At 40.7% G+C, this 22440-nt stretch overlaps 1 protein-coding gene and 2 non-coding genes across 6 annotated transcripts; all 3 read left to right on the forward strand.

Annotated features, from left to right (window-relative positions):
• The first annotated feature begins 4946 nt into the window (after nucleotides 1-4946).
• On the forward strand, nucleotides 4947-20519 carry LOC121866686. Of its 4 annotated transcripts, none has more exons than XM_042366399.1 (8): nucleotides 4947-5030; nucleotides 5264-5324; nucleotides 6099-6206; nucleotides 6504-6682; nucleotides 7382-7510; nucleotides 13893-14041; nucleotides 15250-15368; nucleotides 19015-20519. In XM_042366399.1, exons 3-8 carry the CDS (start codon nucleotides 6147-6149, stop codon nucleotides 19549-19551), a joined length of 1173 nt encoding a protein of 390 aa, XP_042222333.1. In that variant the 5' UTR covers nucleotides 4947-5030; nucleotides 5264-5324; nucleotides 6099-6146; the 3' UTR covers nucleotides 19552-20519. The 4 variants fall into 4 exon arrangements, with proteins under 4 accessions (XP_042222333.1, XP_042222332.1, XP_042222334.1 ...); XM_042366398.1 differs by having other exon boundaries at nucleotides 4963-5046; XM_042366400.1 differs by lacking the exon at nucleotides 5264-5324 and having other exon boundaries at nucleotides 4964-5046.
• On the forward strand, nucleotides 8296-8368 carry Trnav-cac. The gene has a single exon. It is a non-coding gene; the product is annotated as a tRNA-Val (tRNA).
• On the forward strand, nucleotides 9704-9776 carry Trnav-cac. Its single transcript has one exon. It is a non-coding gene; the product is annotated as a tRNA-Val (tRNA).
• Nucleotides 20520-22440: the final 1921 nt, after the last annotated feature.

The raw sequence follows: 22440 nt of genomic DNA on the forward strand, positions 1-22440 counted from the left end.
CAGCGACACCAGAGGGCTCAAGGCATAATTCCTCTCGATGAACAACATCCCTGTCACCTATGCAACAAGATCTGCTCCTCCAGGGTTGGACTCCATAGTCATCTACGGTGGCATCAGAGGAATAACACAGCTCATCAATCATCTCATCTGGAGCAACGTCGTCATCAACTTAGATGGACTGCCATAAGCAAGCAAGTAAGTGTGTGTGTGTGTGTGTGTGTGTGTGTGTGTGTGTGTGTGTGTGTGTGTGTGTGTGTGTGTGTGTGTGTGTATGTGTGTGATAAGAAGGCCTATGTAACTTTAGCACGAGATGTTATGTGATATAAATAGGCCTATTTGATTTCAATAAAGATTCCAGTATTATTTTTGTTTTCCTGAGTATTATTAATGACCTTCCTTAACTTGGGGTCACGAGCTGTTAAAGAGGTCACAGGGCAGGAGGGACAGGACTCAGGTTTGAGAATAGGACCTGGTAGGACTCCCACATCACCTATGGTCATATCCTGGTGGGGCGTAGAATGAGATAAATGACCCCTTAACGGTAGGTAGGATACACCACAAAAGGACACGAGAGAGATCCTTTACTGTAGGACTCTTTTAACATATCCTTCAACAGAGACTTTCATGCCCAAACTCGAGGATTCATACCAAAAAGACATCAATCCCAGACTCAAATTGCCATGTCCTGAAGGATGGAGGTAAGGAATCCTATAGGTACAAAAACATTAAATAGGCAATACCCAGCAGAGTGAAGAGGGGGGGGGGGTGGCAGGTCCTACCATAACAGTATCCTGCAGGAGTGATAAGGCAAGTCCTGTTATAGTAAAATGCTTTATGAAAATATCCTTAAACTATGAACAAGCCCTACACCCGTACATGAGAGAGTAAGTGTGATTTATGCCCCGCTGCATGTCCAAGGGAATAGGAGGTGTGGTAAGGGGGTGGAGTTAGGGAGGTGAGGGTAAGGGGGTAGAGGGAAGGGGTAAGGGAGGTGGGGGCAAGGGAGGTGTGGTTAGGGAGGTGGGGGTAGGGGGATGGGGTAAGGGAGGTATGGTTAGGGAGGGAGGGGAAGGCACTGCATAACGGCGTAAGGGTCAGGTCACATTATACAGTAAAGCAAATTAATCTAACCTAGGGTAGAGCGGTACCGCTCTTGCCTCGCAAGCGAGATGTCACGCATTCGATTCCCGGGCCGGTGGAAAAGTTGTTTGGGCATACTTCCTAGCCCCTTTGGTCTCTGTTCACCTGTTGTAAATCGAAAGTTGCGAATTCGTATTCAGGGAAAGTTGTTGGAGCTTCCAATAACTTGATGACATAAAACCACTGACTCTTCAGGCTTCTACGCCCTTAACTCATGAGACATAAAGGCAAACATGAACTTAGCATAATAATAAAAATAATAATAATATCATAAATTCTATGTTATTATTTTTAACTAAGTTTTCGTTACGCCCTTTTCGCTCTCAACGCCACCTTTCCGCCCAGGACACGGTAACAAATTCACCCATATATCAAACTGACCTTCCCCCTCTCCCCCCACCTCCTCTCTCACACCCACCTCCTCTCTCACACCCCTACCAGATCAACCTCAATCCCTACCCACCCCCAATCTATTCTAAACTTCCCCCCTGCCACCCCCCACACATGCCAGGAGATCAAGCACGCTCATCTTGCAAGTTACTCATCCCCGGGCCGAGAGAGAGAGAGAGAGACGAAGAAAAATTAGGAGGAAAATTACAAGATGGAAAGAAGCGACTAAAATTAAGAGGAGAAGAAGAAGGGGAGGAGGAGGCGTGTGTCGGCTGGGTCCTCCAGGCAGGGATGAATGATGCAATCAAATGTGAATGAAGGTGAAACATTATGGTGCTGATCATGAGAGTTTACGCACACCACACACACACACACACCACTGGGGTATGTATATATGTATGGTATCTGGTCAAGGTACATCTTGAAGTTCCTCCTCAAACAAAGGACACTCTCTCTCTCTCTCTCTCTCTCTCTCTCTCTCTCTCTCTCTCTCTCACAGTGTAACACTCTTGGACTGGGAATTCCCCTTGGCGTCATCAGTCAGGTGGGTTTGGGGAGGGAGTAGAGGAGGGGGAGGGAGGGGGTAAGGGAGGGAGGGAGTAGAGGGAGGGGGGAGGCTAGGGATAAGGGGAGGGGTCGGTAGGGGACGGATTAAAGGGGAAGGTCTCTTTCCTTCCTTCCCTCTTTAGTGCGTTCCTTCCTTCCCTACCTCCTTCCTTTCGTCCACTTCTTTCCTTCCCTCTCCTTCTTCCTCACTTCCCCTCGCCCAGCTCCCCTCAGTCCAGAGAGAGAGAGAGAGAGAGAGAGAGAGAGAGAGAGAGAGAGAGAGTCTTGTGTTTCTACCAGTGGGAGGTGAAGGGATGAGAGGGAGAGATGAGTAGGAGGAGAGGGGAGAGAGAGAGGGGAGAGGGGAGCCATCTTGTATTTTCTTTCCATTTACTCTCTCCCCCATTCTGGTCCCCTCCCAAACCCTCTCCTCCACTAATTCTCTTCCTTCTCCTCTGCCTCTCTCTCTCTCCATCATTGTCTCTCCTTCGCCACAACAACAAAGCTCTTATAAGGAGTTCCGCCGTGACTTCATTCTTTGTATATATCCCGAAGGTTTTGTTGCATGAGACACAAACTGGCGGAATAACTTAACCTAACCAAGTCTAACCTAACATTACCTTATCTAGCCAAACCTGTCCTATCCTAACCTAACCAAATCTATCCTAACATTACCTTATCTAACCAAATCAAACCAAACCAAACCTAACCTAACCTAACATTACCTTATCTAACCAAACCTAACCTAACCTAACCAAAGCAAACCAATCCTAACAACAACAACAAATAATAATAATAATAATAATAATAATAATAATAAAAAATAATAATAATAATAATAATAATAATAATAATAATAATAATAATAATAATACAAATAATAATTCCTATACTGGGTTATGATTATTGATTATTCTGAGCAAATCTTCTCTCATCGTCCGGGTCGATTTCCCCCTTCCCCTCTCCCCCTCCCTCCCCCCTTAAGCTCCCCTCCCTCCACGAACTCATTATCATTCCCCTCCTCTCTCCCTTCCTAACCACCCCCCCCTATGCTAATTCCCCTTCCCTGGCCCTTGGAACTCCTCTCTCTCCCCTCACCTAGCCCTCGAAACACCCCCCTCCTACCCCCAGCCCCCATAAACCCCCCCTACCCCTCCCTTGGTATGACGTCACTGGAGTTGATCACGTAGGCATCTCTCTGACAAGGTGGAGAATCAACTCATAACTAACTCTCTCTCTCTCTCTCTCGCTCTCTCTCTCTCTCCAAGTCCTCATTTTCCCCTACACGCGAATAGGAAGTGAGAGAAAAGAAGAGAAGAAGTGTGTGTGTGTGTGTGTGTGTGTGTGTGTGTGTGTGTGTGTGTGTGTGTGTGTGTGTGTGTGTGTCGCCTCTCTTTAAACACGAGGACACACTCATGAACACACTTGGCAGGCAACACAGAAGGGTTGGGAGCCGAACAAGAAAGATTCTATTTATGTCCAGAGATCGTCAAGTCCAGAGTCAAATTTGTGTTCCAGGAAGGCGGTGGAGAGGGCAGCTGGGGTGAGGTGGGGTGAAGTGGGGTGAGGTTGGGTTAGGCCGGGTTAGGTAGGGTGAGGTTAGGCTAAGCCAGGATGGGGGTAGGATGAGGTTAGGTGAGGTAGGATGAGGTGAGGTGTCTCCCGTATCTTCCTCCATCTCGTGTCTCTACCCATGTTTGGGGGTGAGTGACGGTGAGGTTAACAGGGTGAGTGCCGGGAGTAACGAGTGAGTGTCGGGAGTGACGGGTGAGTATTGGGAGTAACGGGTGAGGGTCGGGAGTGACGGGTGAGGGTCGGGAGTGACGGGTGAGTATTGGGAGTGACGGAGGGGTGGGACCAGCTGGCGTACTTTCTGACAGGTCCTTTGTGTAATGGTGATGAGTGACACTTGGTGAGGATTCCCAGCTGGTTGAAGGGGGGGGAGGGAGGGAGGGAGGGACAGGAGAGAAGAATTGAAGGAGAGGAGGAGAACGTAGAAAGAGAGAGAGAAAAAGGGAGGACGAAAAAGCAGAGAGAGGGGGAAGGGAGTGAGGGAAGAGGATAAAGCAGAGAGAAAGAGGTTAATGCAACACACACAGATGTAATTATTGAGGATCTAAATACCATAACAATCATTTCGTCATCCACAATTGTGTCGGGTTAACATCATTAGCAGAAATTTTACCTCAGTCACCCTCTTCCTTACCCTCGTTCTTTTACTCTCCACCTTCAAAGAAAACGAAACCACTCTCACTCTACTCAAAGAATGGGTAACATAACTATTCCGGTATTTCTCTTCGTTTACATTTCACTATTTAATAACTTTGAATAATAATAATAATAATAATAATAATAATAATAATAATAATAATAATAATAATAATAATAATAATAATAATAATAATAATAATAATAATAATGTGAGTATACTGTTACCTGTGTGCCGTGACAGTATACGTAAACCAACACTGGTGAACAGTAAGGCAACTTGACCAAGGATAGTCGACAAAGCTATCACCACCACCATCATCTCTATCACTACCATCATTACCATCACCACCATCATTACCACTACCATCATCACCACCAATCAACACCACCACTACCAAAATGTTCATAGTCATCGAGGCGACGAAAATACACCATAACAACACGGAAATAACAAACTTTTTACACCAAGAGACGGCAAAAAAGTTAAATAATAATGACAATGACAATGACCACGATAACTATGATCATGATTTTGTTCTCCAAGATTGAGCATGTGAGTTTAGACAGCAGCAGTAGTAGTGAGTGTTGGCTTTGTGTATATTTCGTTTTTCCTCAATGGGCGGCCGTCAAGGGGGTGGGTGGGGTGTAGATGACGTGGCCAGACACTACGGTACACTTACACCTCAGTTACGGGAGCGAGGAGACGGTGTATCTGTAGTTGTTATGGTGTTATGATGGTGATAGTGAGTTATTATTACGGTGTGTGGTGATGAATTGGTGGTGGTGATAGTGTGTCGTGTTATAGACTTGAAGTATTGTTACAGTGTCATAGTGGTGTTAAATATAGTGACAAATGGTTGTTATAGTGTCATAGTGGTGCGAAATATAGTGACATATGGTTGGTATAGTGTAAGGATGAATTTGTGATGGTGGTGAGAAATATCCCTTCCTGTGGTAACTGACTTGTCCTCCACAGGTGAGACAACGGAAATAATCCAGGTGTTCTCTCGACAGACACCATCCACGGACACATTGGAGTAAGTGTGCTGGTGACTGTTGGAAGGCTCTCTCTCTCTCTCGTACAGGGACAATGTACAGTATAGCCAAGTTAGTGGGCGTATCAACCCGACGTGAAGCTGTTTTGTACCAATAACATCTCGAATAACAGTTATTTTATTATTTAAAACACAACAGCAATATATTTACTGGTGGTTTCTAAAAATATAAAATTGCTGGCTGTTAGTCTTTCAATATTAACCTTCATCGCCTGCATCATTTAGTCTCGTAGCCAGGTCGGGAGGTTATATCTTAATTACCAATCGCCGCCACCACCCCTTAGTGAGGATGAGGAAATACAGTAATTTACTTCAAGACTTATTGTGTTACTTTGTATTCTTCCTCATAAGTGGTGTAATCATAGTATATTATATTTTCTAATATATTAACAAAATAAAACTAACATTTCTATCAAAGGAGATGGCTAGTTATGGTGAAAGGGGTTTACTATGAGGTACACTTAAGCTTACCGCCAACGACTAGATCAATTCACTTAGGGGTTATTTCGCCAGAGTCCGTCAACCCATGTTGGTGAGGACTGAGGGTGTAGTGTGACACTGCTCACACTCTGAGTTATATACATCTGTGAGGCAGTGTGGAAGTATTGCTCATTGGTACTAACAGTTATCAACAGGTTGGTCATCTCGTCTGGCCAACATATGGCCTGGCTATGGCCCTGGGCCCCCTAGGCCAGACTCGCTCTAAGGACTTATCAGCACCAGTAATAGGAAATCTCTTTTGCCTTTTTTCTACAGATAAAACCAATTAGAGGCTAACCATACCATCCCCAGCTCCCACACACCATGAGGAGGACGCAATGGAGGAAGAAACATTTGTCTGTCTCGATCATCGTCTTAATACTGGTAAGATTAATTATTCAACATTAATTATTTCTTAATGGAATATTATACGTTTTTATTTCCTTCCTTTATCAAAATCCTTTTAATTCTTGTTATGTTACTGAGAAACCCAAAGGAAGTGTAAAACAGACTCGCTCTCTCCAGTAACAAGCATGACCTATTCTGGTGTTCACTTATCCAAAAATGCCCCTCCCCCCCCCAAAAAAAGAATCAAGATCACCCCAACTCGCCTCACACAACGCGGTAGGAAGAAGACAAAGACGACGCGAGTACAGACAAAAAAAAAACCCTCTCCCTTAGGCGGCGGTGATGGTGATAATGGTGATCAACTCGGGGACGGACGACGAGGAGGTCCTTCACTCACCCCTGTGGCACCAGAGGAACCTACGAGACGACAAGTTGATGATGGAGACTGTGTGGCGCGCCCAGGGACCCCTCCAGGCTGACCACCCCGACCTACTGCGACTACTGAGGGAGAGGTGAGTGTGGAGGAGGGGGAAGGAGGGGGAAGACGGGGGGCGGGGAAGACGAGGAGGGGGGCGGGGAAGACGAGGAGGAAGAGGTTAAGAAAAAGGAAGAAGGGAGGAAGGAGATACGAAAGATGAAAAGGAGTGGAGAAAAGAATAAGTGAAAGAGTAGGGAGGAAGGGAGAGGGAAGAAAAAAGAGAAGGGAGAAAAGAGAGAAGGGAGAAAAGAAGAGGAGGAAGACGGAAGAAATGAGAAGAGAAGGGAGAAAATAAGAAAAGGAAGAGAGAAGAAAGGAGAAGAGAAGGAAGGGAGAAAAGAAGAGGAGAAAGAGGGGAGAAAGGAGAAGAGAATGAGGAGGAGTAGGGAGGTTACGTTCTGGATAATTGTAACTGTGTCAGTATTTTCCTATAGCATTCTAGATTCACCTGAAGATTAGGCACCCCTCAGCATATTTCACCAGTTGATAAAATTAAACACCCCTATACTAACCTAACATAGCATAACCTGATCAAATCTAACCTACCGCAGCATAACCTAACCTAACCTAATCTTTCCAAACCTGACCTAAACTAACCTAGCATACCATAACCAGACATAATCTTAACCTGACCTGACCTGACCTAACCTTACCTTCCTAGATAGGGTTAGGGTGTGTAATCGTACTCAAACTCCTCCCTCACTCACTCACTCTCTCCTCCATATGCCCTCAGGTACTTGGACCGGCCATCAACTGGACCGCCGAACCTGGTGGTGGACCGTACAGGGAGTGAGGCACACGTTTACAACCTGTACCGCACCAACTTCCCGTCCTGGGTGAGAATCAACAACTTGCTCCACACGTAAGTCTATTATTGACGGATCGACGAACTCAGAATGCTTTAGACTGGCTGTGAATGACTGACAGACTGATAGAGTGAGTGTGATTGACTGACAGACTAATCGACTGACTGACTGATAGACTCAAGTGTGATTCACAGACTAATCGACTGACTGACTGATAGACTCAAGTGTGATTCACAGACTAATTGACTGACTGACTGATACTTAGTGTGATTGACTGACAGACTGGTAGACTGGCTGATTAAATGACTCACTGACTGACTGATAGACCAATTGGCTGTCTGAGAGGCTAAATGACTAACTGATAGACTAATTGACTGACACACACAATGGTGACCCAAAGATCAACAGACTTTTCTATCCATCCAAATGCAGACCGTCAATAATTACAATATTCATTAAAGCACAAGTGAAAATTATTATATGTATACATACACCTGCATTGTATACATGTATACCTGCACCTGCATTGTTTACATGTATACCTGCACCTGCATTGTTTACATGTATACCTGCACCTGCATTGCCTATATGTATCCCTGCATTGTCTATTTGTATACCTGTACCTGCATTACCGATATACAGTACATGCTAAGTCAATGTAAACTGTATATATATATATATATATATATATATATATATATATATATATATATATATATATATATATATATATATATATATATATATATATATATATATATATATATATATATATATATACAGTAATTAGAACTACGTAATTACCATATACGTACAGTATTTCAACAAACTTATAACAGTTGTTTCCGTAGTGTAGTGGTTATCACGTGCGCCTCACACGCGCAAGGTCCCCGGTTCGATCCCGGGCGGAAACACTATTATATTTTATTGACCTAACCACAAATTGAACGAGCGTATTTCTCAATACTTAATTAAAGCTTCATATCAAAGTATAAAAGTTTCATTGTGGAAATAAAAATAATAATATTCAACACAAATAACCAACAATAATAGTACAGTAATAACATATCTTTATAATGTACTGTACAGGGTATGGCCGCTGTTTCAAGTGATATACAGTAATGATTAAGAGAAGATGAAACTAAAAAAAAACACTTCATACGGCCTACTACACTTAACTTGGGTGCTTGGTCACGTCTCTTACACACAGTTGCCAAGACCCATTCACATCTGATTCTATACGAGAAACACAATGCAGTACCTAATATAGTTCTCAAAAAGGCTAATTAAGACATTATTTGAACACAGGAAAAAAACTTGATTACTGAAATAAGACAAATGTGGTTAAGTTAAATTTTGCCTCCAGTACTTGAGTGTAACTTTTCAGGTGGGTGAATGTTTATAGCAAGATCACCTGAAGAATCTCCATCTCCTGCTTATTTTACCTGAAGATTAATCACTTTAACACTATTCGGAGGATGGGGTTAGGTTGGGTGAAATAAGCTGGAGGTGAAGATTCTTCACCTGTATATTCTTTCATTCTTAAAAAATAAAAATATCTCTATGTTGCTTTGGAACTGTACAGTACACCAAGACCTGTGATCCTATCTCAGATGTAATACTCCGATGACTTCAATTCAGCTTAAGGAAACCTCCACAGTCAAATGGTTAACAAAAGTTTATAAGCACCTCAGTGGGCATTACTGTTCTCAGTCGAGTATTCATACCTGGAACTAGCAGATACCTGCCCCACTAGGGATTGAAGAAGCAACAAGTTCAGAAAACTGTCAGAGCAAACTTTTTTGGTGAGAGTTGTGAAATTTTGAAACAATCTGCCACAGAGAGTTGTGACGGCAACAAGTATGAGCTCATTCAAGACCACATCTGACCAACACTGACACAGGTAAAAATATATTCTGGAGCCAGTACAGTACATGCCTAGTACTTGCCAACACTGTGTAACAGAGATTTGACCGACCTCCCAAGAGACTAACAGGCTGATCAGTGGGGAAGAGGATAAAGTAAAGTACTGTACTTCCGTTTCTTTCTTTTTTTTGCTCACTCGTATCAGAGTAAAAATGCAAGGGCTGCAGCTAACTTTAAAACCACCAACAGTGTATAACTCTTCTGGCATAACCTTTATCCAAACACTTAAAGTACAGTACAGTACTGATGCAATAATGTGTAAATTATTTTGTCACTAGAGTATTCATGAAATTACTTTATTACAAAACATGCAACCTATATCGGTTTCCGTAGTGTAGTGGTTATCACGTGCGCCTCACACGCGCAAGGTCCCCGGTTCGATCCCGGGCGGAAACACTGCAGTATTTTATGACCAAACATTGTCTTCTTGAGCACTGAAGAGACCTAGAGGAATCAACACATTGAACTGACAGTAAAAAAAAAAATCCGGTACACAACAAACTCTGGGACTTCATTATTAATCTTTTATAAGTGTTGTCATCTAGAGAGACAAGACAAACATCATCATAATAATAATAATAATAATAATAATAATAATAATAATAATAATAATAATAATAAACCCAGAAATTCAAGGCGTGGGTTAGGTCAAACGATGAGCAAGGCAGGAGGATGTATGCAAGAGCGAGCAACCAAGCAAAATCAGAGTGTAGAAGGGCTGAAAAGGAGTTCCAGAGGCTGGTTGCAAGCGTTTTACCGCTATGCAGTCGAAATTAAAAACGCGAGTAGGAGTATCGGACCTGAGGCTTGAAGATGGTAGTTATGCAGATTCTGACCAGGACAAAGCTGGGGCATTGAATAGTTTCTTTTCCTCTGTGTTCACAGAAGAAGTTATAAGAAATAAACTGTCAGCTAAAGGTACAGAAGAGACCCGGCCCTGACATGATGTATCCTAAGTGCTAGGAGAGATGTGCAACGAGCTTGCTGAGCCCCTGAAGATCCAGTTCTGTAAATGCATCGATGAGCAAAAGGTCCCCAGTGGTTGGGGACTATAGACCGGTGAGCCTGACCAGCATAGTACAGTATCTGAGAGCATTAAAAGAGATGCCACGATGGAACATCTACTACGAAACAACCTTGTAAAGGATTGCCAACACGGTTTTATGCCGGGGCGCTCCTGCTTAACACAAGTACTCAAGTTACTGGATATTTGGACCCAAATTCTGGAATAGGGTGGTAATATCGACAATTTATACTTAGATTTTGCCAAGGCTTTTGACAGTGTACCCCAAGGAAAGGCTGAAAATTAAACTGGAAGGGTATGGGATTCGGGGAAATGTCCTCGCGTGGATCGGAGACTTTCTCTATGACCGCAAGTAGTGTGTGGAGATTAATGGCACGAAATCATCACGTGTACCCGTCACAAGTAGGCTACCACAGGGCAGTGTATTGGGCCCGCTGTTCTTTGTTTGCCTCATAAATGACATGCCTGATGCTGTACACTCCTCCATACAAATGTTTGCAGAAGATGCCAAGTAATTTAGGGAAATTAAGAAACAAGCACTCTGTGAAGAGCTGCAGAAGGATCGCTGTGAGCTTCAAGAATGGTCAAAGAAATGGCTGCTAAGATTCAATGTCACGAAGTGTAAAAGGCTGCACCTGGGACGTACCAAGGGTAAGGAGGCGTATCATATATACCAACGGAATGAAGAAACTGCATTAATTGAGAATGAATGTTAAAGGACTTAGGTGTGTACGGGTATGTTGAAAACGAGCTGAAGTTCTAGGGCCATTGCTAGAAGGTGAGTTGGGCAACTAAATTATTAGACCTTATAAGAAGGTCGTTCAGATATCTAGACCGTCCCTCGTAACGATCTTCGTGAGTGAAGTGCTTACCCGTCTGGAGTACTGTCACCTCGCCTGGTCCCCGAGATATGCTAGGGACTGTCAGTTGATTGAAAATGTCCAAAGGAGGGCCACCAGACTGGTGCTTGCACTATGACACCTCAGCTACCCCGAGAGATTAGTGCCTGAAATTGCCTAGCTTATACAACAGACAGGCGAGGGGAGACCTAATTGAGGTGTATAAATATCTCGAAGGGCACTACTCAGTCGAGTGCCCTTACCTGGAGCTGGCAGACACTCACTCCAGAAGGGGTCACAGCTCAAGGTTGAAGAAGCTGCAAGTCCAGAAAACTGTGAGGGCAAACTTTTTCGGAGTGAGAGTTGTGAATTCTTGGAACAATCTACCAGAAAGTGTTGTGACGGCACCGAGTGTGAGCTCTTTCAAGACAAAACTTGACCAACACTGTAGCGGGTTTAGGTACATTCAGGAGCCGGTGCATGCCCAGTACCTGGCAACAGTGCGTAACAGAGACATGACCGATCGCTTAAGCGGCTAACGAGGCGATCAGTAGTGAAGAGGATAAAAGTAAAAGTAACAGTGCGTAACAAAGACGTGACCGATTGCCCAAGTGGCTAACTAGCCGATCAGTGGTGAAGAGGATAAAAGTAAAATGTAAAAAGTAATAATAATGATATATAATCACTAAAATTGTCTTTCAGGTTTACAAATGGATAGGCATGTACAGTATATAAGCTATGCAGGTATACAGTTCAGTATGAATATAGATACTGTTGGTATTTGGAGTATGTATGCATACTATACAGTTTCCTATGTACATTGGCAGTGCATGTGTAGAAGAATAGTAAGCAGTAAGGCAATTTGACCAAGGATAGCCTAACCTAGCTTAGCCTAACCTAATCTAGTTTAACCTAACCTATGTCACCACCCGAATCTAGCACTTTTAAACCAAAGCGTTACTATACTCCAAACACAAATAAAACGCAAATAAAAAAATTTGGCACGCGGCATGCACTGCCGCCCCAAGATTTTTTAAACCCCACCGATAATATATATATATATATATATATATATATATATATATATATATATATATATATATATATATATATATATATATATATATATATATATATATATATATGCTGTATTCGTTATAAGGTACAGTACACTACTATTTATAAATGATGTTTTTTCAATTGTCTTTTTAAAAACACTGATATTAATAATTCTTTGAACAGGCTTTTTCTAAAATGCTTTCATTTATTTCAATCTCTCTCTGTTATACTGTACTTTTGTTAATAGTATAAAAAATTAATACACATAAATAAGCAACAGGACTCCTCCTTTCTTCTAAAATGAAGGTCCATTATTATTGTCACGTAACTCATTAATTTTACCTCTTGTGAATTACTAGTTATAAATAACATGTAATTCCTAAGGCTGCCCCATTTAAAACAATTCAGAAGAGTTACTGGTTGCCTAAATAGACTTCTCTAAGAATGCTTTCAAGCATTTTGTTCTCTTTCTCTATAATTTTTTTTAAATACCACTCTTACTCTTAGTGTGGATAAAGGAGAAAGAAATGGCAGGTGATAGCATTAGTGAAGCTATAATTTGTGAGAAGGCCAAACAATTGTTTGAAGATGACTCCTCTCCTTCCACCTCTTCTCCATAATTCTCTCCTCACCCCTCCTCCTCTGCCTCCTGTCCTGCATGCTGAACAACACTAAGGTAAGATAAAGTACCGAATTTTTTACAATTTCCACAGAAAATTTTCAGTGTTAAGTGGTTGTATTTGGGGGCCTGAAACGGATTAATCCAATAACGAACAAATGCTATAACGAACGAGGTTCTAGAACCAATTAGATTCGTTATAGCATACCCCTATTATCGCCAATTTGGGCACACGCTCTCAAAAAGGTTCGCCACCCTTGCATTCTGTACTATACAGTATACTGTATCAGACATCTAAAATACAAAATAATTCATAAAAATACTTAACTGTAATTTAAGAATACTGTAAAGGTACACAAGTGTATAATGTCTCCAACAAAAAATATATACAGTATACGTATATTAAATTTCAAAATAAAAATACAGTACCTGTACTGCATATATCACCCTAGAGAGCCAAATATAACACACCTTGGCAAAAACAACTAACCCCTCTCATCTCTCCTAGTAACACCTCTCATCTCTGCTAGTAACGCCTCTCATCTCCTAATACTACTCTAACCCTTCCATTTCTGCTAGTAACACTCTCATTTCTGCTAGTAACCCCTTTCATCTCAGCTAACCCCTCTCATCTCTCCTAGTAACACCTCTCATCTCTGCTAGTAACGCCTCTCATCTCCTAATACTACTCTAACCCTTCCATTTCTGCTAGTAACACTCTCATTTCTGCTAGTAACCCCTTTCATCTCAGCTAGTAACACCTCTCATCTCTGTTAGTAACACCTCTCATCTTCTAGTAACACCTTCCTCATCTCCCAATACTACTCTAACCCTTCCATTTCTGCTAGTAACGCCTCTCATCTCTGCTAGTAACGCCTCTCATCTCTGCTAGTAACACCTCTCATCTCCTAGTAACACCTTTCCCATCTCCTAATACTACTCTAACCCCTCTCATCTCTCCACCACCAAAGGCTGTTCTCCGACACACCTCCAGGGTTCTTCTTGGAGGCAGGAGCACTAGATGGGGAATTTATCTCCAACACCCTCTACCTGGAGCAACAACTAGGCTGGACTGGGTTGCTGGTGGAGGCCGACCCTGTCTTATATGATGCTCTCCCAGGTAAGTGTGAAGAATTACTACAGTACTATGATGCTACAGTTAAACCTCTATTTGACAGACCATATGGAGATAAAAGTCCATTATACTGAGGGTCAGTTAGATATTACATCTCCATACAACTAACTATACGGAGATGAAAGTTCATTATATCGAGGTTCTATGAAATTAATACTGAAATTTATGACCATTAGTTACAATTATTTAAAGACAATACAACATAATTTGTAGGTACTGTAATAAGAGCCAAATAATCTCCACTTAACTGTACTCAATATATAGTATACTGTACTGTTCAAGTAGCTTAGCCTCTTAATTATCTCGCTCCCACAGGCAAGAAGCGGAGGGCATACACTATACAGCTATCTTCCAGTAAGACAAAATCTCTGGCCCCCAGAATTCTCCAATAGCTCGAATGAATTTTGAGCCTTCCGGGAAAACTCTCCATTCCGGGCATGGGAACGAGTCTCCAAGGAGGAAATCGTACGCAATTTTCCAGAGAAATTACGAGAAAATTACGAAAAATCTCTCCATACCAGGCACGGGAACAAATTTTCTAAGAGTTCCAAGAGATTGCATCAGACACTGATGCGTCCCAACATGCTGGGCGCTTGGTTAAGCTAGCTACTTAGGTTACTTAAGCCATAGGTTCACGAGCTTAGTACTGTATTCTGTTACCATTGTAACGTACAAGGTTGTTCCCTTGCTTGCTACTGTTTTTTCGTACAATTTGTGTCATGCACTACCGTACTGTACCATGACACAATCAGTTAAAGCAGTATTAAGACATAAAAATTATTTCCAGTTACATGTACTGTACATACTATAAGTGGGAAATACCATACATACAGTACAGTACTATGTACAGAAGAGTGGATAGTGTATTCCTACTATAGGCTATTGTGTACAGGTGTATGTATAGTACAGTACTGTACATACAGTATACAATGTGACTGAGTGCATGTACAATCCCTCCTTCATGGAGGGAAAGGAGAATGACAGTTAGCAACACCTGCTACAATAGATGGTACAGGACAAAAGCAGGCCATCCTGTATCAATATATCAACATTTGGCGTGCCTGCACCACAAACCCAAGACAACAGCATCTGCTGGCGAGTACAGTATAGTGTATATACAATACTATACAGTAGCATACACTGTACAGTGTACACACAAAAAATCTCAATTTCTAATTTTGTCCCTCCCACAGGTAAGAAACGGAGAGCCTGGTCATCCCACACCTGCCTCTCACCAGCACCTTACCCACAAAAGCTTACCTTTGAGAGCTACCGAGCTTACCAGACCACCAGCATAATTCATCAACTACTGGTGAGGAATGAACCCAGAGTAATTCCATAAAAAAATAGATAAAATAAACAAATAATATCTTATTTATATGGTAGATTTGGGCCAAAGCACAATGTTAATTTACAATAAAAAGAAAAAAAATATAATTCCCCTGTCCCACATTGCAACTGGCTCCATTGTACCAGAAAATTTAAATAATCAAAGCCAAATCTTAAAATACCCCAAACTGTAGCAGTGTTCAGTAATAAGTTCCTGCTAGAGTGAGAAATAGCAGTGTATGGTTGTATTAATTAGCCAGAACCAAACAACAACATAAATAACTGGTGAACTGTAGCTATTGGGATATTTTTGGTTTTGCTTTGTCATAGATCCTAATGCTTATTCTTTAACCAAAATTGGACAGTACGTCAAAATAAAACATCCCGATACAATTATCTCTGAAAAATGCAATTTAGTCGCAAAACTTTCTTACATATTACTGCGGTGTTTCCCAAAAGTCATTTTAACGTACAGTACAGCAAGTAAATAACATCCCTCCACATGATATGCATATTCAGGCAAATTTATAAAATAATTCCAATAAGTTATGTCTGAGTTTAACAGACCCAAACTATTGACATCTTGCCATTGGAAACCTTTGCCACATACTGTATAGATGCATCACAAGAAATAGCAAAATATATTGTCTTTGGCTTCTGCTTTATCCAACAGTATGTAAAATTATTATAATAATAATAATAATAATAATATCAGCCTCCCAGCATATTTAGGTCAGGTTTGGTTAGCATTTGGGAGGTTAACCTTAGGAAGAAATATACTACAGTAGGGTGCTAATCTTTATGTTACCTCAAGAACAATGACAATTACTTTAATCATGTACACACAGGTAAATACTGTATCAGGAACATCTTATTAACAATTACCGAACATGCGCCCATCTCGTGTGGTCCATATACTGTACAATGTTAAAAGTAGCGTCCCCCGTAGAAGGGGTTATGTCACTCAATGACCAATTCCTAATAAAATCATAATATGATGTCTTCAAATTGCCAGAGCACCAAAGCCACTTGGAGAAAAAAGGGATTACCTCGTACGCTGTAGTACTCATCTGATTATTGTCTTGTCTTGCCAATAAAATTCTTAAGACAATACTGGGTAAATATATTTCAATGGTGGATAAAAATAATAAACTAAACAAAATTAGTTTCAATGAAGTCTGATAAAAAAAAATACTCTTCAAGTTACTGTACAGTTATTCCGGAAATGTCCAAGAACACCGCTGCCACCAGAAGGAGTTGTTTGATTTCGTTTATTCTTTCCAGATATTCTCACCATTAAAGTAGGTATTACAGGGGTACCTAGTGACAGCATTAGGATCCCGCTTCCTCTATCAAGGAATAAACAATTGAAATTGAAAATTGAAGTAGGTATTTTAAAAGAGGCGACAACTTTTTATATGAATTATAAGTACTGTATTTTTATATTATTTTAGTTTTTCTCTATCTACGATCATAAATCACGTGTAGTGGGCAGGGCATAAAGGATGAGGGAACGTTTAGAAATTCATTATTTACCAAGAATACTTCTCCAAAAAACTGCCGAGTCACTGCGTGTTGTCGACTGTTCAGTTTGCTTACAACCAACCTGCTCAGCCTGAGTGTACTCTCACATCCACAAAAATTTAAAAAATACACCATGATGCTTCAACAAAGTTACTTTCATTAGAACCAGACAGCAAAATAAGTACTTTCTGTTTAATAGGGTGGAACCCCACGGCTAGGAAGTTATTGGTTTTGTTAGGTAGGTTTCTTTGGTTGGTTAGGTCAGGTTCAATAATGTTCTAGTAAATGTTGCATCTTTTAAAATACTTACTATAATGACAGGAACATGTGGAAAAAATTAACGAAATTGAACAACTCCTTCTGGTGATAGTGCTGTTCTCAGACATTAACGTTATTCCAGTTTTATTTTAGTTTGGACATCCAGAGGAATCTTATGGTGGTCTAGGGGGGGCCAAGCCTCTCTGGTTAGGTTAGGTTAGGTTGGTTAGATTAGGTTACATCAGGTTAAGTTACTATGGATTTCTAAATACAAGATGACCAAAACTAAATTTTTACCATTACTCCCTCCCCCAAAAAATCATTCATTATTTTTGCAATATATATATATATATATATAATCCTGAAAACATGATAACAATATAAAATAACTACACATAATGCTGGGAAAGCCATGTACTGCAGTATTACCAAAGAATTATGAACCAACCTTTGTATTAATGGAGGGTGGTCTATGGTATGATACTCCTCCACTACTTAATATTATTGTTGCTCCAGCATGACCACATCACTGACCCAACACGTCACTGCTCTGAAAAAGTTGATAATTGTAAATAATCTCCACGTGTACAGTTGCCACACACAGCAGTCAGTATATTTACAGTTTCTGCCACAACTACTGCTCGACCACATATTTTGGCACCCATACAACCTGACCTAACCAACCAAATAAACCTACCAAGCCTTAGCTAACTTCCTAGCCGTCCCCGCTATATTAAGGAGAAAGTATTTACAGTATTTTGATATCTGGTAGACTGGTACCAATGAAAGCAACTTTGTTAAAGTATCATTGTGTAATTTTATGGATTTTTACGGACGCAAGAGTAAGCTCAGACAAACAACAGACAACACGCAATGACTGCAGATTTATGTTAATTTCTTACGTGAATTTACTTTCTCGTTTAATATCCATTTGCTACGGAAGTGGTATTGGAAAAAGTTGTTGCTAATGACAAGAAATAACTAATGGTTAACACAAAATTGCTCTAACCGAGTTGTGGCTGAAACTGTATTAATACCCAGAAGTCAACACTCATCCCTTAACAACAGCCATGCTCGTTAATGGAGGAATCAAGTCACAAACATGACCATTTACTCTCTCGTATGCCATAATTGTTACTGCTCGAAGTACAATTACCTTAATAAACACTATATAGAGTTTCTTCTTCACAATACTTACACTTAATTATCTTCTCACTCTCCATAATGTGTTCCCTGAAATCCTGAATGGCCGAGACCCAGAGCACAATACTTCCTAAGAAGTGAAACTCCTGAGCCAGTGGACATATGTGAGTGACGAGTGATGACAATTTCAACCGAGAGATAGTGCTGTGATCACTAATATCTACGTGCTTAATTATAAACTCTTAAATCTAGCTGGTCATTTTATGGGTGTACAGTATGTGATAAAATATTTTTGTTGTTGTTGTTAGTCTCTCTTGTGTACAGAGGGTAACATTATCATGTCTAAGGGCAGGACTTTAGCAGTATAATGTCCACTATGAACCTTCAAAATTACTTTTAATCAAGTAACCAAAATTAAGTTATTTTGGTCTCTCATATGTGTTATAATGTAGTCAGTAGACTGAGATAGAGAATATTGACGAAATCATTAAGAACAAGTTCAAGTCAGCCACTCTGATGACGTATGTGTAATAATAATAATAATAATAATAATAATAATAATAATAATAACAATAGGCGGTGGCGTGTACGGTGCTACTTGCAGTGCTCAGTGTATATACTCAAATGACGATGACGTGCTTACAGTGCCTGTATACCTGCAGTGATGAGAATACACCTGTAACGACGAGTCCTTTCCTCAACAGGTGCGATCAACAGGTAACCTAGCTGGAGTGTCGTCCCCGGCAGGTGGCAGGATGGGTGTGAAGGTACGTGAGATGGTGCAGTGCTTCCCTCTCATCTCTTACTTGCTGGCCCTCAATACCACCACCGTTCACTACCTCAGCCTTGACGTGGAGGGCGCCGAGGCTGATATCCTCATCACTTTACCCTGGGAAAAGCTTGACGTCACCGTGTGGAGCATAGAACACCGAGATACCAACACCAAGTTCAGGGAATTGTACCAGGAGGCTACCGAGGACCCCCTACCGAAGAACCTTCAGGAGGAAAACACCAAAGAAGCACACGAGGAGAATGAGAAGCCATCACCACATGAGGTCGTCAAAGTTAGGAAAAAGGTGGTAGTTTATGTAAACGCACACGACCCAGCAGGAGGGAAGGATGACTACTTCGTCAGGTTCATGACCGAGCGAGGCTACATGCTCTACTACTACTGGGACGGTGACTACACCTTCATCAAGAAGAATTCAAGTATTTGTCAGAGACACTGTCCAATTTTGTAGGTACAGTATTATCGTGATACCACCAATTTCTCTATACAGTATTTAAACATTACTTTGACATGTATTGTTGTTTGAGAACTTAGGACTTTACAAAAAAGTTCAACACCAGTGACCAAAATTTTTTACAAGTTACCCTGACGTTACGCTGCCAATAGAGAAAACTGAGAAAATAAGGAGAGCCTGCTCCATATTCAGAATTCACAGTAATTTCTTTCTTTCTTACTAAATACAATCATGGAAAAGGGTTCTACACATGAATTTTTATGACCACTAAAAGTTTATGACTATTTATACATTTATTGAAATTTATACGACTTACTATTACTGGAAGATGGTGTCAGAGGCTGATTGTCTGTCACTTTTATGTTGAGGAAGTTGAGTCTGTCATCACTGCCGCCTGTAAACACACATTCAACTTCAGTAATATTTTTGTTAAGTATAATATATAAGTTTAGCCTTCTACAGACTCATATTTGACTCTAGTAACAGCGCCAATAATTCCTATAGGATGTATTTTTCTTTATTTTATTAGTGTCTTTGACACAGTCGACCTATTACACACTAAACTTATATGTTCAGTCTGAGTTATGGTGGTGATAAAAAAATCCTCTCTCCTGAAATACACTTTTTCTTGACATTGTTTCTTCTTTCCCAACTCTACAGCTGTAAATCTAGTTTTAATTGTGTTTACACTGCTAAGTAATATCTACAATGGTGTAACATTGTTTGTTGACCAAAACATGTAGATTATGACACAAGAAAATGTCTTCTCGTTGTGGGTCATATATGGGGTGAGCGTTGGTTTTTATTACAGTATAAATTTTGTCACGATTAAAATAAAAATAGTACTGTACAATGCCATGACTTAAAATATAATATAACAAGGGATAATTTTCCTGGTGACACATACAGTACCTTGCAGTCAGAGCAGTCCCTAGGAGGGTGCGGGGCCCAGGGCAATTCATCCACTGCGGGGCCCCTTTGCATTCTTAATATATATATATATATATATATATATATATATATATATATATATATATATATATATATATATATATGAAATAAAGGAGGTTAACATTTATTATTATAGTTACATACATACTCTGTAATATACATATTGTTAATTCCCCAATCATACTATTACTATGCCAAGTATTGTGTAATTTACTCTGTTATAACATCTTTCATATATTTCTCCATTTGGCAATCTTCGCATGTAAAAGTCGTCTGAAAAGTGTCTGTTTTCACCATTTTGGGGAAACATAATTTTCACTAGATACCTTAACAGGTCTCCTTTATACCAAAATATCAATTGTCGTAGTATCCAGTAAATGTGGCCAGTTGGCTGGACCACATAGATCTTCATCAGCATGCCCGTTAGCATAGGTACAAGTCCATTTTAAAAGCCTTTAAGTATTTTTTTTTCAGTACTCTCCTCTTCCTCACCTTGTATATAACCCACAGGTCCTTTTTTGCACTAGTTTCTGGTGTTTTTGAAAACACATATTTTTCGAGGGAACTTTCACTGACATTTCATTTTCTTCTCTCTTCCCATTTTCTGCCTTCTCTCTGCACCCGAGATGTATTTTCTGTATCTGTCTCTCTCCCTGCTGGCCATGGTATAATACAAAAACGAGGGCTGTGTACGTTACTAAAATAATGGAATCACCTGAAGAATTGTCACCCCAGAGTTTGGCAGGGTGACAATTCTTCAGGTGGAATATCCTGGGGTGATGAATCTTCAGGTGGCAACACCTAGGGTGACAATTCTTCAGGTAGGGTCAGGACCCTCCATGGTTAGGTGTATATTATTCTTCTTCCTTTTTATTTCAACTTTTCACAATAAAGATAACATAACACAAAGGAATAGATTTATGTTATCCTAATTATACAAATTATATTCACTGTGGGCTGGGGTGACGATTCTTCAGGTGGAGCAGGCTGGGGTGACAATTCTTCAGGTGGGATATACTGGGGTGACGATACTTCAGGTGGACATTCTGGGGTGATCCAAATAATGTATAGCAACAATTTCACAAAACACAAATCACACACAACTGGAGATTCAGAGTTTCGACAACACTAACAGGTAACCGCTGTTAACGTCTTCACTCCTCTTCGAGAGAAAGCACAGTAAAGAATGTCAGCAGATGCATTGCTTAACTAATCCTTCAGGTGGTCTCCTGAATCTAGGTGGTAAGGTAAAGTCAGCTTAACGCGGTCACTAATTCTGGTGTCCATGGGTCAGGTAAGGGCAGCGGGGCGGTGCCACCGGTTGCCATACCCTAGGGACGGCCCTGCTTGCAATATTGCATCTCTTCTCCGGCACGTATACAAACCCAAATGAACTGTGCACACTACCTAACTGCTGTAGTGATAAGCCGTCGAGGTAACAGGTTACAAGGATATTTACAAATTCTACTTATTACTACTGTTAACCAACCAGGCTGCAACGTAGCTTACAAAACAAATCTGTTATTTCTAAGTAAGAAGCATAATGTGTTGTCTAATGGTGGATCCTGCTGCCATATGGCATCACGAAAATTGTGACCAAGTTCCAGGTTGCTGATCTGACTTTCTGCCTCATTTACACACAATTGCAGGGTCTCAATTGTTTCGCTTACTATTGACAAGACAACATACATATATTGTTTCACTTTTTATCTTTTTTTTTCATTTTTGTATTTCTTTATTATCATCATCATCATTATTTTCACCCCCCTCCCCAGGCCGCGATGTGGATCAGTGACCTGTGCCCGGGTGGGCTAATCCCCGTAAAAAAATCACTTAGTATTATTTTCTATAAATTATACACAACTCGTAGATATGGAGTGTCATCCCCGTAGATTTGTGCTAGGTGCCACGTCAGGACAAGATGAATTTATAGCA

Source organism: Homarus americanus, unplaced genomic scaffold (assembly GCF_018991925.1).
Source record: "Homarus americanus isolate GMGI-L3 unplaced genomic scaffold, GMGI_Hamer_2.0 scaffold14144, whole genome shotgun sequence".
Lineage (NCBI taxonomy): Eukaryota > Metazoa > Arthropoda > Malacostraca > Decapoda > Nephropidae > Homarus > Homarus americanus.

Coding starts and splice junctions, on each gene's coding strand:
- LOC121866686 (XM_042366399.1), top strand. CDS start 6,147: ATGAGGAGGACGCAATGGAGGAAGAAACATTTGTCTGTCTCGATCATC. Junction 6,683..7,381: donor CTGCGACTACTGAGGGAGAG/GTGAGTGTGGAG, acceptor ATATGCCCTCAG/GTACTTGGACCGGCCATCAA. Junction 14,042..15,249: donor CTTATATGATGCTCTCCCAG/GTAAGTGTGAAG, acceptor TCCCTCCCACAG/GTAAGAAACGGAGAGCCTGG.